Source organism: Odocoileus virginianus, unplaced genomic scaffold (assembly GCF_023699985.2).
Source record: "Odocoileus virginianus isolate 20LAN1187 ecotype Illinois unplaced genomic scaffold, Ovbor_1.2 Unplaced_Scaffold_14, whole genome shotgun sequence".
NCBI lineage: Eukaryota > Metazoa > Chordata > Mammalia > Artiodactyla > Cervidae > Odocoileus > Odocoileus virginianus.
Window position 1 is genome coordinate 956,297 of NW_027224276.1, and position 18,783 is coordinate 975,079.

The window sequence follows — 18,783 nt, forward strand, 5'->3', positions numbered from 1 at the left end:
TCAAAATCTTTTCATACAGAAGCTAGAAGGAAGCAGCACAACATTAAAGTACTGAAAGAAAATAACTATCAACCCAAAATCCTAATATCCAGCAAAAATATCTTTCAGGAGTGAAAGGGAAATCAAGACATTTACAGATGAAGGAAAACTAAGAGAATCTATTGCCAGCAGACCTACCCTGAAACTCTAAACAGAGGGGAAATAAGAGAAGGAATCCTGGAACACCAGGAAGGAAGAACAATGGAAGAGTAAAAATACAGGTAAAAACAACAGACTTTCCTGCTATATGGGTATTGAAATTATGTTTGACAGTTGAAACAAAAATTAAAGCATGATGTGATATGGATCTAATGTATGCAGAGGAAATATTTAAGGCAAATACATTTAAAGGGTAAAGAGATGTGAAAAGAGGTAAGGTTTCAACCCTTTCCTCAAACTGGTAAAATGTCAATACCAGTAGCCTGTGGTAAGATTCATATATGTATGTATGTATATACATATATAGACATATTTACACATGTAAACACATGTACATATTTATCTATACATGTACATATGCATGTGTATACATGTATACACAAATATATTCACACATATAAAACTAGAGCCAACACTAAAAAAAACTATACAAAATCTGAAGCTAAAAAATTTATATGGAAATTAAAGGTGAAAAACAAAGTTGGAAGGCTGATACTTTCCAACTTCAAAACTTACTACAAATGTACAGTAACTGAGACAGTGTGGTACTGGCATAAAGATAGACATATAGATCAATGGAATAGAATTGGAAGTTCAGAAATAAACCAACATATGTCTATATGTCTAACATATGTCTATCAATTGTCTATAGTCAATTGATTTTTGACAAAGGTGTCAAGACAATTCAATGGGGAAAGAATGGTCTTTTCAAATGGTTCCAGGACATCTGGACATCTGCATGCAAAGGAATGAAATTGGACCCGTATCTCATACCATACACAAAAATTAAATTGAAATGGATTAAGCACATAAATGTAAGAACTAAGAAGAAAACACAGGTGTTACTCTTCATGACTGTGAATTAGGCAATGGTTATCTTAGATATAATACCAAAAGCACAAGCAAAGAAAAAAAATAGATAAACTGGATTTTTGTGCTTCACAGACCAACAGCAAGAAAGTGAAAAGACAATTCCAAGAATAAGCGAAAGTATTTGCAAATCATACATCCAATAAAAGTCTAATCCAAAATACATTAAGAATTCTTTTTTCCCCCCAAAAATGCATTAAGAATTCTTACAACTCAACAACAAAAGATAAATTACCTAATTAAAGAATGGGCAAAAGTTTTGATTAGATATTTCTTTTAAAAAAGATATATAAACATCCAATAAGCACGCAGAAAAATATTTAAAATCAATAGCCATTAAAGAAACACAAAATAAAAATCTCAGTGAGCTACTACTTCACACCACCAGAATGGTTATAATCATAAAGATAGGCAACAACAAGTGTCGGGAAGGATGTGGAAAAACTGAGACTCTCATAAATCACTGGTAGAAATGTAAAATGCAGCTGCTTTAGAAAATAGTTTGGCAATTCCTTAAGAAGTTAAACACAGAGTTGCCATATGACTCAGCAATCCCTTTCCTAAATAGATACATCCAAGAGAACTGAAAATATAATAACTGTTAGCACAATAACTTGTACATGAATGTTCATAACAGCACTATTTATAATAGGAAAAAGGCAAAAAAAACCCAGATGTCTATAAAATGATGAATGGATAAACAAAATGTGGTGTATCCTTACAAATGGAGTACTTATCAGCCATTTAAAGAATGAAGTATTGATACATGGTACAACATGGATGAACCTTGAAAATATTATGCTGGATGACAGAATCCAGACATAAAAGACCACATACTGCATGATTCCATTTACATTAACTATTCAGAAATGGAAAATTCATACACAAAGAAAAGTACAAAAGTGGCTGATAGGGGCTGGCGAGAAGGACTTGGGAGTGACTGCTAATAGGTACAAGGTTTCTTTTTTAAAGCAGTGAAAACTTTCTGGTATTAGTGCTGATGTTTGTACAACTTAATGAAAACCTGAATTGTACCCTTTAACAATATGTTATTGGTATGCACATACCTTTAATGGTATGTGCATTATATCTCAACTTTTTAAAAGGCACATTTAGGGGACTTTCCTGGTGGTCCAGTGGCTAAGACTCTGTGCTCCCAATGCAGGGGGCCTGGGTTTGATCCCTGGTCAGGGAACTAGATCCCACATGCCACAACTAAGACCCAGCACAGCCAAATAAATAAATAAATTTCTTTTAAAATAACAAAATGAAAACTACAACATATCAAAATATGTGACATAGCTAAATTCCATGCTGAGGGGGAAATTTATTAAAAGGGAAAAAAAATCTTAAGTCAATAATCTAAGCTATCATCTCAAGACTGAAAAAAAGGAGAGCAAAATAAATGCAAAGTAAGCAGAAAGAAGGAAAAAAGATAAAAGCAGAAATCAATGAATTGAAAACAGACTACACTGAAAATCACAATGAAACAACAGATGATTCTTTTAAACGTTCAACAAAATTGAAATTCACAGATTACTAACATTAAGAATGAAAAGAGGGTACACTAGAGACTTAGAAGATATCAAAAGAATAAGAAATACTATGAACAACTCTTCACATATAAATTTGACAACTTAGATAAGATGGGCCAATTGCTCCAAAAGCACAAACTGTTACAACTCACCCAGTATAAAATAATTTGAATAGCCTAATAAAGTTTAAGGAAATTGAATGCTAATTAAAATCTTTCCCAAAAGGAAAGCTCTAGGTCCGTGTGGCTGCAGTAGAGAATTATACTGAACATTTGGAGAAAATTTAACACTAATTCTGAAATCAAGGAATTAAGAAATTAGATAGTCAAGAAAAACCTAAATAAATGGAGAGACACACTGTGTTCATGGAAGATGCAACATACTAAAGATGTCAACTTTCCCCAAATGGAGACAGCTAGGTTTTTTCCCCCAAAATAGCCACACTCAGATCCCACTTCAGACCTATGAATTCATAATTCTAGGGGTAAAGCCTAGGCATTTATTGTTTCAGGAAAAAAAAAAACTAAAACTATCCCCACCCAGGTCATTCTGACTTATAGCTTACAATGCCAGTCTCTCCAGTCACTATCTCTAGAGTCATGGGGCTGAGAGAGTCCTGTTTTCTGTCCACCAAGTTGACATCAGTTCAGTGCATAGAAGCCTATCAATTTTCTCCTGGACCTCCCCAAACAAGCACACTGGTCACCACTTTGGTCACCACTTGAATTTTTCTGATGTGCAATTCTGAGCCTATAACTGATATGAGAGGGGTATCTCACATTCAGGTCAAAACATTATGGGAAGGTGTTGGTTCTGGTGCCACAGCTCCCTTCTTCTTCCCACATTCCTCAAACCCTCCCAGAGGGGCCCAGGGGAGACCTGTAGGAATGAAAAGTGTCTGTCCTTGCTTCACAGAACACTTGTAGCACTTGTCCACCTGGTCCCCAAAGAACATCTCATTCTGGTTAGAGGAGCTGCTCCAGCACTCAAAGAGAGTCAGGTTGGCATTTGTTGGACGGATCAGGTAGAAGATCTTCTCACCCTGAAACAAAGATGGAAGGGCCAAAGCTATTAAGGGAGTCTCCAAAAGAATATTCTCTCATGTTCCAGGACCATGTAGTATGCTAGAATTCTTTCTGTTCAAGGATCATTTATATACAAATATGGAAAACTTCAAAAGTTCCTTTTCACTTTGTACTTTTAAGCTTCTATAAGACTAACAAAAACAATCTGGAAAGGGCATTTCAAACAAAATTATCAACTTAAGACAAAAGCACACCAAAGGCTCCAGGAATACCAAATGAAAAATGTCCTCTACAGATGAGCAGATCAATACTATCAGCCCCAGGAGAATTTAAGGCCACATTACTAATGAGAAGAAAATTGAATTTGCCTTTAAACGCCATTTGCAGAGAGTGTTTCTTCTCACACCTGCAATCACAGCTAATAAAAGTTTAAAAGTTCAGTAATCACCCAAGGACTTCTGGAAGATTATATGTTGGGTGATTATCTGTTGGAAGAACATTTTATTTCTTAATTATGCTTTGCCTGGATAATCACCACATGGGCAGTTTGGCAGAAAAGAAAGAAAAACCCACTAGCACAAAAATCTTCCCAACCCATAGCTTGACTAGTTTAACCAATATTTCATGACAATACATTTCAGTGTAGAAAAGCAACACTAGAAAATATCTACTGTACAACTGGAGAAATTTGAATCAGATCTGTAGATTAGATAATAGTACTATTATCAATATTAATTTTGATTTTGATAACAATATTGTGATGATATAAGAGAATACCCTTGTTTTTAAGAAATACACACTGAATTATTACAAGATAAAGGGACATCATGTCTGCAAATACTTTCGAGTGTTTCAGAAAAAATATATATGTAAGATTATTTTATTGTTTGCTTCAGAGAAAGAGAATATAATAAAATAGTAACATAGGAATCTGAGTGAAGGGCACACAGGTAATCTTCCTATTAGCAATTTTTCTGTAAAATCTATTTAAAAATTAAAATGCTAATGGGGGAAGAGACAGGGAGTGTGGGATCTCCAGCTGTATTTAAAATGGATAACCAACAAGGTCCTACTGTATAGCACAGGGAACTCTGCTCAATGTTATGTGGCAGCCTGGATGGGAGGGGAGTTTGGGGGAGAATGGATACATGTATATGTATGGCTGAGTCCCTTTGCTGTCCACCTGAAACTATCACAATATTGTTAATGGCTATACTCCAATATAAAAAGTAAAAAAATAAAATAAACAGTTAAATATAACATTTGCATAATAGCACTTTCATTTACACACTCCAATTTCTTCATGATAAACAACTAGTTCAGGATTTGTGATCATTTGGACAAGAGCCATAGCCAAGTTTTTGCTCTTTTCTTGGCATTTTTGATAAAAAAACTAAATAGCATGAACAGTGGTAGAAAACAATAAGTTATTTAAGAAATTTGTTTACCAGACCTCAAAAATCCTTTAGTCACTGACAATCAACATGCTAATTACAAAACTGTAACAACCACGAAAAGGGAAACTATAGGAAGGCTGACATTTAAAAAAATGATCTCAGACTTCCCTGATGGTCCAGTGGTTAAGAATCTACCTGCCAATGCAGGGGACACAGGTTTGATTCCTGATTCGGGAAGATTCCATATGTCTTGGGGCAGCTAAGCCTATGTGCCACAACTACTGAACTGCATTCTAGAGCCTGCAAGCCACAACTACTGAGCCTGTATGACACAACTACTGAAGCCCATGTGCCCTAGAGCCCATGCTCTGCAACAAGAGAAGCTACTGCAATGAGAAGCCCATGCACCACAACTAGAGAGTAGCCCCCACTTGCTGCAACTAGAGAAAGCCTATGTGCAACAATGAAGACCCAGTGCAGCCAAAAATAAATAAATAAAACTTAAAAAAAAACCCAAACACCTCATACATGCTCTATCTTCAGTGGTGGCAGTCATGCAACTATTTATACAATTGTCAAAACTCATCAAACTATACACTTAAAATCGATGAATGTCATAGTACAAAAATTATAATTCAATAAATTTGGGAGGAGGGGGAGTGTCTCATGTTACCAGAAATTTTTGTAGTAAATATGGACATTTCCATACCTAGAGGTAGGAGTACAGATTGGTTCAATTAAGATAACAGAAAAAACCTTAGAAATCTCTTGTTATTTTTTTTTAAAGTTAATCATCAAAACTATGAAGCAGAGACAACTTATACTGCATATCCACTCAATACCCAACCCTGATAAGAGTAGTTATGTGTAAATGTTACCCAAATAGAATCTGGGATGCAGGCAGGCCTTAGCAGCCTGTTTTATGCAACCACTTGAAACAAACAGGGAGGCCCAAGGCCTGGCTGTCTTCAGAAACCATACCCATTCTTACCTTGAGGACATGGTACCACACTGAGGTGCCACCAAAGTCAATGTGAAAGTCTGTATAGCTATCCCGCACGCTCATGAGGCAGTACTTCTGCACATTGGGCCGCTCAAAGATACACTCCTCTGGCCACAAGTTCTCCACCCATGAGAGCTTCCGAACAATCTTGGGTGTCTCCACAAGGTTAGAAAGCCTATCAAGGAAGGGGTGGAGAGCAGATGTCAGCTGACTGGGAATTGACAGTTGAAGCCAGTATAAAATGCCCCCCATCCTAGTGAGAATCAGAGAAGACAAAGAAGTTCTCTCCACAGAATCCCCAAGAGCACATAGTACACTTATTTTTGTAAGACAAGTCAGCATTCTCTTTCCACTCAGCTCTGGAAGTTCCAAGTTCCAGCTCCACAGCCATCCCCAGTCAAAGGTGATCATTTCCTCCACTGAATGCTCAGAATCTCCACACCCAGGCCCACTCACTTGGCACATGGTGTTTAACAGTATTGTACTGTCCCTATGTCATAGTGTCTTCTTTATGAAGATTAAGTAGAGAAACCTGTCAAAGCTCAGTTCCAGGTAAAGAAGTGTTTACCTGGGACAGTGGAGCTATCCTGGGAGTTAAACAGTGACCATGCCACAATCTACATACCAGAAAAAAAAGGTCTAAGGAAGCTGTCCTGGATCTTGAAAGAGACAAAAATTAATTAAAACAGCCACTGAATAATCTATCCAATGCTAGAAACTGTAAAGGGGAAACATGATTTGGTTGTTATAATGTGAGCAACTACCCTAGAAAGTATAAACCAGCTCGCCATGCCAAAGGAAGAAACCACCTGGAGGAAGGGAGAGGAACACTAATACATACTCAGTATATACAAGTCCTAGGTACTCTGTGAGGCTTTTTACTTACCCCTGCCCCTCTTACCTGGTATCAGAGAATTCCAAACTAATAACATTGAGGACTTTCTCCCTCTTCCCGCTATAATAATATTTCACAAAATCACCAAGCTTCATCTTGCAGTCAGCCTGGCGGGCCACATCAATCACATCAATCTCTTTGTCAGAACCTGGAATAAAGAGATAGGCTCTGCACCAAGTAGCCTCAGGGACCAGGGAACACTCATCCCCTAACCGGTCCCTAGAGTGACCTTACACTGAAAACTTCTCTCAATGTATTTGTCTACACATATATGGGAAGTGGAGGATTCCCTGGTGGTTCAGATGGTAAAGAGTCTGCCTGCAATGCAGAAGACCTGGGTTCAATCCCTGGGTCAGAAAGATCCCCTGGAGAAGGAAATGGCAACCTACTCCAGTATTCTTGCCTGGAAAATCCCATGGACAGAGGAGCCTGGCAGACTACAGTCCATGGGGTCGCAAAGAGTCAGACACATATGGGAAGTGGGGGTAGGTATTCCTCACATTCTGCTTAGACCTATGTGCCAGGTCCAGACATTCTAGGGCAACAGAAATGCCTGACACAGGGTCTCACAGTACAATCCATCTGCCTGGGTCCTGCTTCCTCACTTCTCTTCCTCTCCCCTAAAACTCATGTCCAGAATACAACTAGCATATGAGGGCAAAAGTAAGTAAGCCAGAAAGATAAAGACCATTACAGTATACTAACACATATATATGGAATTTAGAAAGATGGTAACGATAACCCTATATGCAAAACAGAAAAAGAGACTCAGATGTATAGAACAGACTTGTGGACTCTGTGGGAGAAGGCGAGGGTGGGATGTTTCAAGAGAACAGCATCGAAACATGTATATTATCTAGGGTGAAACAGATCACCAGCCCAGGTTGGATGCATGAGACAAGTGCTCGGGCCTGGTGCACTGGGAAGACCCAGAGGGATCGGGTGGATAGGGAGGTGGGAGGGGGGATCGGGATGGGGAATACATATAAATCCATGGCTAATTCATTTCAATGTATGACAAAAACCACTGCAATGTTGTAAAGTAATTAGCCTCCAACTAATAAAAATAAATGGAAAAAAAAAAGTCAGTGGGCAGAACATGATGGGTGAAAAATTAAAAAAAAAAAAGGCTTTCTCATCTCAACAGAGTACAGAGAGGTCATAAAAATCTTTGGAATTCCCCAGGTAAAACATGGGGCTCAGTCTGGAGTTTGTGGTCTATTACGAGGAAAAGGAAAAAAGACCAGGATTTTGGTTCTAGCTTTGCCTAAGAATGACTCTGGGCAAGGTACATCACTTCAGAATTCCAACACGGCCAGAAAAGAAATGAAAACTGGAAGGGAAGGGTCATATGTTTTGTTGGGAGTGAACAATGTCACAGTTAAGAGGGTCTGTGGTGCTTACCAACATAGTGTTCCACATCCCTCACAGTGAATGATGGTGAGGGCAACGTCATCCCCAATCCATCCTTCTTCAAGACCAGGATGGGCACACTGAAGCTATTCTCTTCCAGGAATTCCACGGTCAGCTGACTTCCAGTGGGCTTCAGAATCACTTCATCTGAACTGTGGGCCACAAAAGAGAAAGCGTGAACCCTACAAGCTCTGCTACTGAAGGCCTCACTTGGTGCTTTCACTCACCAAAGGTGTGGGGTCTTCCTAAGGGGACCTAATGTGGGCTGGCAATTAAGGAGTGGCATAAACTTCACATCCCAGCTAATAAATGACCTTAAGGCAAGAAGCCAGGCCACTGGCAGAGGTGGGAAGTTAAATCCAGGATATCCTGTCAATATGATGCTCTTGTCTAGATGACAAAGGAACAAATCAGTCAACAGCCTGCCCCGGAAGAAAAGACGTATCTGACAAGTTTAGCTGATTTACACTAACCCAGAGCAGCACCTTGGGCTTCCCTGGTAGCTCAGCTGGTAAAGAATCCACCTGCAATGCAGGAGACCCTGGTTTGATTCCTGGGTCGGGAAGATTCCCTGGAGAAGGGATAGGCTACCCACTCCAGTATTCTTGGGCTTCCCTGGTGGCTCAGCTAGTAAAGAATCCACCTGCAATGCGGGAGACCTGGGTTTGATCCCTGAGTTGGAAAGATCTCTTGGAAAATGGAACAGGTACCCACTCCAATATTCTTGCCTGGAGAATTCCAGACTGTATAGTCCATAGGGTCGCAAAGAGTCAGACATGACTGAGCGACTTTCACTTTCAGAGCAGTACCACCCCATTTAAAAATACTGGAAAATAGAGAAAAGACTGATTTAGAAAACAAAAACAATTTTTACAACCACTCTCTTGACATACATAGTTAGTTAACTAGAAAACAGGGGTTTCTGGTTTTCTTAAAACCATGTTGGAGAAAAAGATGGGCTATTTGACAAATTGTGTTAGGATAAACATCTGGAAAAATATTAAGATCAATGTCTGGCTCATTCTTTACCTAATTCTAGATGGAACAAAGATTAAATTAGAAAAAAATAAAGCCAGAGGGTAGAAAAAATTATGGAAAAAGACAAGGCCCAGTGGCCACTAAAAATAGTAATAAGTAAATTTAACTACCTAAAATTAAAAATTTTCTGCATGGAAAGCTATTACAAATCAGTAAGAAATAGGAAGTAACCCAACAGAAAAACTGTCAAACAATGTAAGCTGATAAGTAACAGAGAAAAAAAATAAAGATGACTTATAAATGCATCATAATATACATGCTTCCTTAATCACTAAAGAAATCCACATGGAGACAGTGAAATCTCATTTTTTGTCTTATCAGAAAGGCAAAAAAAGTTTGATAATAAATAGTGTTAGCCAGGATAATAGGGAAATAGGCACCCTCACACATTGTTTAGTGGGAGTATGAAATGATGTGGTCACATTAGAAACAACCTAGCAATATCTACAAACATGTTTAAAGCACATACCCCTTGACCTAGCAGTTTTACTTTTAGGTAGTAAATCTACACATACATTCACTCACATATGCAAACACTTAAGTACAAAGACATTCACTGCAGCATTTTTTTCCTAATAGCAAAATACTAGAATCAATTTAAATGTTCATCAAGAGGACTGCTTAAATAAATTATACATTCATACAATGGAGTACTAACTATCCATGAAAAGGAATGAAGAACATTGGTATATGCTGTTATGGATTGATCTCTAAGATACAGAATTTAGATTTTTAAAAAAGCAAGATATAGAACAGTGTTTCTATTTGTGTCTTTTAATTTAAAAAAAGGGGCAACACATACATTCATGTATGTTTGTATAAGCAAAAACTATTTCTGAAAGAATGCACAAGAAATTGGTTGACTTTGGAGAAGGGATCTGAGGGGGTAGGGTAAAAACAAGACTCATTGCCTTTAAATAAAACAAATATTAAGTTGAAGAAACACTTATAATCCTAAATAACATTTCATTTACAGGAGAGCTGAAAATGGTCAAAAGAATTAAAAACTAAGCAAAAGACAGTGTTTTATTCATTAATTTTTCTAACTCATTATTTTTGTTCAAGTAATTTATTTTCAATAAGCCAATCTTAATTTTTTAAGGAAACAAATTTTTTCTTGATTATAAAAGAAATACATGGCTACTCAAAAAAGTATTTTCCCAGAGAGTTTCCGCTTCTCTACAATGAGAGAATTAAACTTCCTGGTTGCTAAGACTCTTTCTAGTTAGAGCATTCCCTGGGTACATGTAAATATCCTCTCCTGACTGAGGCAAAAACTGCCTCTCTACTCAAAGTTTCTACAAGTAGACCTTAACATACTCTCTACATCAAATGAAACTGTAACAATGTTTCTCAGAAACTGACTAAAACAGAAGATCTCCCCACAAAGGGAACTCACAGAGCCCTGCAGACATCCCCAAATGATAGAGGCACCTAGTGGGACAGCCAGTGGAAAAGCTGAGAAGAGTTGGGTCCCAGCTTCCCAGAGCAGTAGCGTTCACTGGCCCTTGGAGTAGGAGGTCCTCACCTGTCAAAGGTCCTACTCCGGAGCTCTCGAATGAATGTAGGGCTTCCCGTCTTCACTGGTTTCCCCTTGTGTGTATCATGGCCTTTGGAAGATACACGGCGTTTTTTCACTAAGCCAGAAAAAGACAAGAGACTGAGTCAAAATGGCTACAGGATATGGTTCTAAAAGCAAAAGCCTCAGCAGATCCTGCTTCTCTTCCAATTTAACAATACCCTGGAGCATCTGGAGTCAAGGAAGCCCTCATGGACTCAGAAAAGCACTGGGTGAGGATAGGTGCTTCCTTTGGGGAATCCCTAAATAATGGAGGGAGGTGAAACTGCATTTCTGTCCTTTCAGTGGAGCAGCTGCTAGCCTACAGGGCCTACGTAAGCTTCTGTTTCCCAAGGAAGACAAATCTGAAGCACTCAGGCAAAGGCAATTTCCCTTCCAAGCTTCCTTTGCTTTGTCTCTCTGGATTGTCTTCTCTTTAAAATCCCAAGATCTACTTACTAATGGAGGGCCCATGTAAGACCTCACAGTTGGGACAGTGGTAGAGGTCAATGTCAGCAGCCTTCTCCTCTTCAACACCAACACAACTAGAAAAGAGAAAATCAGCCAATGTTTGCAGAAATTTTATTTTTTATAAGGTCTAGAACTGTGCTGTTCAATACATAATTAAGTAAAATTTTAAATGCAGTTCCTCTATCACTCAAGAAACATTTCAAGTGCTCAGTAGCCACATGTGGTTACCATATTGGGCAGATTATCAAACTGTTTTGTCAACGCAAAAAGTTCTATTACACCACAACAGTCTAAAATAATTACAACAGAGCTAAAAATGTACAGACAATAAAGCTTCATTAAGACTCAGAATGGTCAAAGCTGGAAGAGACTCTAGAGCACTGCTGTCTGACAGAAATATAATGTGAGTCAAATAAGTAATTTTAAATGTTCTAATAGCCCCATTAAAAAAGTAAAAAGAAACAAGTGAAATTAATTTTAATAATAATTTAATAATATTTTATTTAACCAGTATATCTAAAATATTATTCCTACATAAAATCAAACATTTAAACTTTATTAAACAATTTATTAAATGAAAAGGAATGAAAACAGTGGTTCCCTTTCAGTGAAGGATTATGGTAACCATTTTTTCTTCCTTATCTGTATTTCCTAATTTTCTACAATGAACATGCATTATTAATTTCATATTATAATATCTGAGAAAGATATAATTTTGAAAATCTGAGTTTACACGTATGTGAGCTAGTAATCTCACAAAATGTAAACCCTTCCTCACCAAAGAAGTCATCAGCAGCCCTCTAAAAATCTTCTGGCTAAGATCTAACTCTTAAAATCTTTGGTCAGCCACACAGAACAGGGAGCATAAAAATAAGGCAGAGCTCCAACCATTTTGGTTCAAGACCACGCTCATGAACTGACTTCCTGGGATCAGGACGCCACCACCTTCCCCACTGCTAACCCTGTAAATCTGTTGCACATCAATAAATTGGGGACATTTTATTTCATAAAAGAATTAGTCCATTACAGATTGGAAGTTAAAAAAAAATACCCTGGTCCTTCACCTCAGAAAGTCTCAGAAGCACTGTGTTAGAACTTGGTCAGGCAGAAGTTGTACATTCTCCCAGACCCTTACAACTCAGGGCTGGGCTGGGGGTGGACGTCCCCCTCACTTTCCAGTGAGACTCTGAAATTATCTCTCCTCTATCCTTGTATAAGATCTCCTCCTCTTCTGAGTTCCATATCATTCATCTATACCTCCTCCCACTCCTCTTCACTGTCAGTTACTCATCTCCCAAACATACCTTTTTCATTCATTGAAGAACTTGCTCACAGATTCCTCTCCATCTCAAGTCCTGCCAACCTCTCACGTAACATAATAAAGGATATAGAGACCTAACATCCCAGCCTCTTAGCACATTGACCTTCTCATCTTCAGAGATCTCACCCCAATTTCAGCTACCAATTCTCATGGCCATCCCCCAAAACCCTATCAATACTTGCAACTGCTCCACCTCTGGAATACAAAATGCACACATCACTCTCTGACCACAAGGTCATCCATTCAGCTCTCATTCTTTACATTTGTTCTTTGCCCTCAAAATCTCTTGATTCTACTTTTCACCCGTTTGACTACTATTGCCTTCACCCTTCTTCCCTATCTAGTTTATAGATTCCATCATTCCTCACGTCAACCATTCTCTTACAGATACACTCAACTCACTTGCCCCACTGCCTTTATATCACTCCCACATGCAAATCCAAGCCCTGGCTCAATCCACTGAACCACTGAACATGGCTAGAAGGCAAAAATCATTCAATGGATTGGTGCCACAATAAACTGACTGTCCAAAATATCTAAGTCATAGAATAACCAACACAACATTGAAGGAGAACAACATTGGAAGATGGATGCTACCTGACTCAAACACTGATTGTAAAGCTATAGTAATCAGGACTTCCCTGGCGGTCCAGCAGTAAAGACTGTGCTTCCAATGCAGGGGTAGCAGGTTCAATTTCTGGTCAGGGAACTGAGATCCCACATGCTGCATGGTGCAGCAAAAATTTTAAAAAGCTACAATAATCAAGACAGTGTGGCACTGATGGAAGAATAAACAGATCAATAGAACAGGACAGAGTGCCCAGAAACAGAGTCAACTGATCTTTGATAAAGGAGCAAAGGTAATACAATGTGGCAAAGACAGCCTTTCAGCAAATGGTGGAGAACAACTGGACATGAAAACAAATGAAATTACACACAGACCTTATACTCATCACAAAAAAAGAACTCAAAATAGATCCACAGACCGAAATACAAAATGCAAAGCTATAAAACTTCTAGAAGATAACATAGGAGAAAATCTAGATAACTTTAAGTTTGGCAATGACTTTTTAGATGTAATACCAAAGGCACGGTCTTGTGAAAAATGAGAATTAATAAGCCAGACTTCATTAAAATTAAAACCCTCTCTGTGAAAGGTAGATAATGAAAAGATAAGCCAAAGACAGTAAATATTTGCAAAAGACATATCTGATAAAGGACTGTTATCCAAAATACACAAAGAACTCTTAAAACTCAACAGTAAGAAAATGAACAACCCAATTAAAAAATGGGCATAAGATTTGAACAAATACCTTCCAAAGAAGATGTACAGATAGCAAATAAGTATATGAAAAGGTGTTCCACTTCATATATCAATAGGACAATACAAATTAAAACAATGAGATATCACTATACACCTACCAGAATAGCCAAAATTCAGAAAAATGACAGCACCAAATGTTGGCAAGGAGGTGGAGCAACAGGAATTCTCATTCTTCGCAGGTGGGAATGCAAAACACAGCCACTTTAGAATACAATTTGGCAGTTTCTTACAAAACCAATTGCACTCTCTGGCATTTACTCAAAGTAACTGAAAACTATGTCCACACAAAAATCTGCACACAGATGTTTATGGCAGCTTTATTCATAATTCAAAATTTGGAAGCAACCAAGATGTCCTTCAGTAGGTGAATGGATAAACTGGTAATTCAGACAGTTGAACATTATTCAGCACTGAAAAAAAAGAGCTATCAAGCCATGAAAAGATACGAAAGAAACTTTGAAAGAACACCATCAGGCTACGTATTATATGATTCCAACTACATGACATTCTGGAAAAGGCAAAACTATAGAGACAGTAAAAAGATCAGTGGTTGCCAGGGGATGGCAGGAAAAGAGAGATGAATAGGCGGAGCACATAGAATTTTTAGAGCAGTGAAATTATTCTGCTACTAAAACAATATCATGGAAGGTACAAGTCATTATACATTTGCCCCAAACCCACAGAATGTATAATACCAAGAGTAAATCTTGATGTAAACTATGGATTTGGGGTGTAAATCATGTGTCAACATAGGTTCATCTACTTTAACAAATGTACCGCTCTAGTGGTGGGAGATGTTGCTAATGAGGGAGGCTATGCATGTGCAGGCAGGAGGCAAACGGGTAATCTCTGAACCTTCCACTCAATTTGGCTGTGAACCTAAAACTACTCTAAAAAATAAAGCCTATTTTTAAAAAATCTGGGTAATACTGCCTGATGATTCTCCTATATTTCCGTGCTCAGTTCTCTCCCCCATTATCCACAGTGGCTATTTCAAATCTCTGACCCCACTACCTTCTTCTTTTCTCTCAACAAATGACCTCGCCTCCAACTTCTTAGATAAAATGAAGTAAACAGAGGGGAACTACCTCAACTTTCCACACCAAATCCACTTCCTTCTACACCTTCTTTTCTTCCTGTCACAACAAAAGAACTCTTCCCTTCTTTGTAAAGTCAGCTTTTCTACCTGGGTCACATTTTTACCTTCTCAATAAATTAACTCTTCTTTCCCTGATATTTTCAACCTCTCCCTCTCTACTTTCTCCTTCATAATAGCATTTAAACCAGCTCACTAATCTTTACAGATATAAAAAAAACAACACCCTCCCTCCCTCCTGTCTGCCCTTCTTTGTCACTTAAAAGCTGAATATCTTCTTTGTTTAACCTATGCAGCTTCACAATGACTTTTATTTAAATAAGTATCAATTATACATTTTATGAAACTCAAAAGGTACAGAAGTGTTATACAGTGAAAAGTTTCCTTCTGGGACTTCCCTGATGATCCAGTGGTTAAGACTTCATCTTCCAATGCAGGGGGTGTGGATTCAATCCCTGGTTGGGGAACTAACACCCCACTTGTCTTTGGCCAAAAAAGCAAAAAACAAAAAACACCATAAAACAGAAACAACATTGCAACATTATAACAAATTCAATAAAGACTGTAAAAATGGTCCATATCAAAAAAAATCTTTTAGAAAAAAGTCTCCCTCCTATTCCTCGCCAACTGGTAGTATCCAGAGACGTTTTACCAGGGCCAAACTGATAAAAAGAATTTTTTCAGGTTGCTGTGTACACTTTCTCACCCACTGCTACAGTCTGATTTTAGTCTTTTTGTTGTTCAGTTGCTAAGTCATGTCTGACTCTTTTGTGATCCCATGGACTGCAGCATGCCAGGCTTCCCTGTCCTTCACTATCTCCCAGAGTTTGCTTAAACTCATGTCCATTGAGTCAGTGATGCCATCCAACCATCTCATCCTCTGTCATCCCCTTCTCCTCTTGCCCTCAATCTTTTCCAGCATCAGGGTCTTTTCCAATGAGTCAGCTCTTTCCATCAGGTGGCCAAAGTACTGGAGCTTCAGCTTCAGCATCAGTCCTTCCAATGAATATTCAGGGTTGATTTCCTTTAGGATTGACTGATTTGATCTCCTTGCTGTCCAAGGGACTCTCAAGAGTTTCTCCAGCACCACAGTTCAAAAGTAAAAACAGACCTCACTGATATCTTAACCTCCTTATTGATACATGCAATAAGTACTTCTTTCCTTTATCTCACTTGACCTAGCAGCAGTGCCACAGTACTGACCCTGTGCTCTCTTTACTTGACTTCCATTCCTCAAGCTAACATTTAATGAGCATCTGCCAGGCCCTGGTCTTGGTGCTGGAGAGACAAAGCCACAGAACAAAGCATACAAAAATCCCTGCCCTTAAGAAGCTACATTCTTTTTTTTTTTTTATGGACAAGAGTTTGAGTAAACTCCAGGAGTTGGTGATGGACAGGGAGGCCTGCCGTGCTGCAGTCCATGGGGTTGCAAAGAGGGGGACATGACTGAGTGACTGAACTGAACTGAAGGTCCAAATGTGTTATATGGTGAAAGAATTTTGCAAATTTTTTGATTTTGGCCCTTAACTCAAAATTCACTAATTTTTTTGACTAGTTTGATAAAATTTTCAGCAGTGGTATGATTGGTACATATTTTGGTTTTTTTTTTTTTAGTTTTTTTAAAATAAATTTATTCATTTTAATTGGAGGCTAATTACTTTACAATATTGTAGTGGTTTTGCCATACATTGCCATGAATCAGCCACGGGTGTACATGTGTTCCCCATCCTGAACCCCCCCTCCCACCTCCCTCCCCATCCCATCCCTCTGGGTCATCCCAGTGCACCAGCCCCAAGCACCCTGTCCCATGCATTGAACCTGGACTGGCGATCTGTTTCACATATGATAATATACATGTTTCAATGCCATTCTCCCAAATCATCCCACCCTCGCCCTCTCCCACAGAGTCCAAAAGACTGTTCTATACATCTGTGTCTCTTTTGCTGTCTCGCATATAGGGTTATCGTTACTATCTTTCTAAATTCCATATATATGCGTTAGTATACTATATTGATACTTTTCTTTCTGGCTTACTTCATTCTGTATAATAGGCTCCAGTTTCATCTACCTCATTAGAACTGATTCAAATGTATTCTTTTAGAAGCTGACATTCTAATGGTTGATGCTGACAAGAAACAAAGTAACTCAATATATCAGTGAAATATATTGTGCCTTAGATAGTAAGAGAAGCTAAGTAGAAAAATAAAGCAAAAGGGGAATATGTATGCATGTGTAAGCAAGTATACAGACACACACCATGGGGTGGGAGGGGGTGGTGGCAAGAGGAATCACAGTGGTGCTGGAATTTTACGTAGGGCAGCCAGGGAAGGACTCACCGACAAAACAACTTTTGAATTGTTGTTTTGACCTGAAGGAAGTAAAGGAGCAAGCCATATGTATATGAGAGAAGAGCATCCCAATTAGAACAGCAAGTACAAAGGCCCTGTGGTGGGAGTCTGCCTAGATTATTAAGGCAACAGAGAGGAGGAGAGTGCAAGGGGGACAATAACAGGTTGGAAAAGCTCATGCAATAGGGTCCTGTAGACCATCATAAAGAACTTTGGCTTTTCCTGAGTGAAGAACTGGGTGAAATCCACCAGAGGATTACGAGCAGGGATGTGATGTGATCTTAATTACATCTCTGGCTGCTCCTTGTGTTTCTCAGTGCACTCTTTTTCTCCTGTTCCCTTCTTAAATGTTGACATTTCTTAGGTCCTCTTGCTTTGGGCACCCTTTTCTCATTTTTCCTTGTTGGTTTCACTCACTCCCAGGGCTCCATGTGCCCTCTATGTACTTACAACTGCAAACCAGATCTCTCTGGTGAGTTTCAGATCACTCACTTGAAATGTCTCCTGGATATTTCTACTGGATAGCCCACTTACATAGCACTTCAAATTAACATGTCCAAATTCAACTTGACCCTGACTCTAGCAACTGCACCCAAGCCTGGTGATACAGGCAGCCAGCTGAGAATCAATTCAGGGAGGCAGGGAAGCAGCAAGAAGTAGGACCACAGGTGAGCTAAAGCTCCAGGTCTCCAGGACAAACTACACTGTCCCATTGAACTTCACATAAAAAACACAAATTCAAAGGTAAAATTATTAGGAATTTCAAGATAACAACCACACAGCATTAAACCTCAAGCATGGGTATGGGGCCCCCTTTCAAATATGAGGCTGTGTGTGACTACAGTTGTCACACGTACCATGAAGCCAGCCTTGCTCTAAAAACCCAGCTCAACTCTCAGTGCTGAGCTCTTTCTGGTCTCTGGCACTCATCACACATGGCTCCTTGTGCCCAGAACATTCCTTCCCTTTCTCTTCCCTACTCCCATGCCACCCACCCCCCACCACCTATCCTTATTTCAGCACTCACCCTACAGACTTGCTATTGCCTGTTTACTTGCTATCTGCCTCTACTACATACAGCAGACGGCATCTCTTGTTCACCCCAAGTCCGCACCTTATCCATCTCCCAAGTCAGCTTATTATTCAATCCAATTCACTGGGCTAGATAACATCTAACATCAGGCTTCTGGCTGCACTGTCTCAATAATTATCACCTGGATCAAGGTTCCTAAATGCTGTTGTGCTTCCCTAGTGAGGAGGACAATTATCACAACACCAGGTCTCAAGATTA

General features: G+C 38.9%; 1 protein-coding gene across 7 annotated transcripts in view; it reads right to left on the reverse strand.

Annotated features, from left to right (window-relative positions):
• Positions 1-18,783, reverse strand: part of PHF8 (PHD finger protein 8) — a 99,123-nt gene that overhangs the window by 49,713 nt on the left and 30,627 nt on the right. For all 7 annotated transcript variants that reach the window (XM_070462809.1, XM_020876654.2, XM_070462810.1 and 4 more), the window contains exons 3-8: positions 11,392-11,477; positions 10,903-11,011; positions 8,328-8,488; positions 6,930-7,071; positions 6,017-6,203; positions 3,483-3,645 (exon numbers count right to left, since the gene is read on the reverse strand). In XM_070462809.1, the coding sequence (XP_070318910.1) occupies positions 3,483-3,645; positions 6,017-6,203; positions 6,930-7,071; positions 8,328-8,488; positions 10,903-11,011; positions 11,392-11,477 (848 nt within the window). The remainder of the gene's footprint in view (positions 1-3,482; positions 3,646-6,016; positions 6,204-6,929; positions 7,072-8,327; positions 8,489-10,902; positions 11,012-11,391; positions 11,478-18,783) is intronic.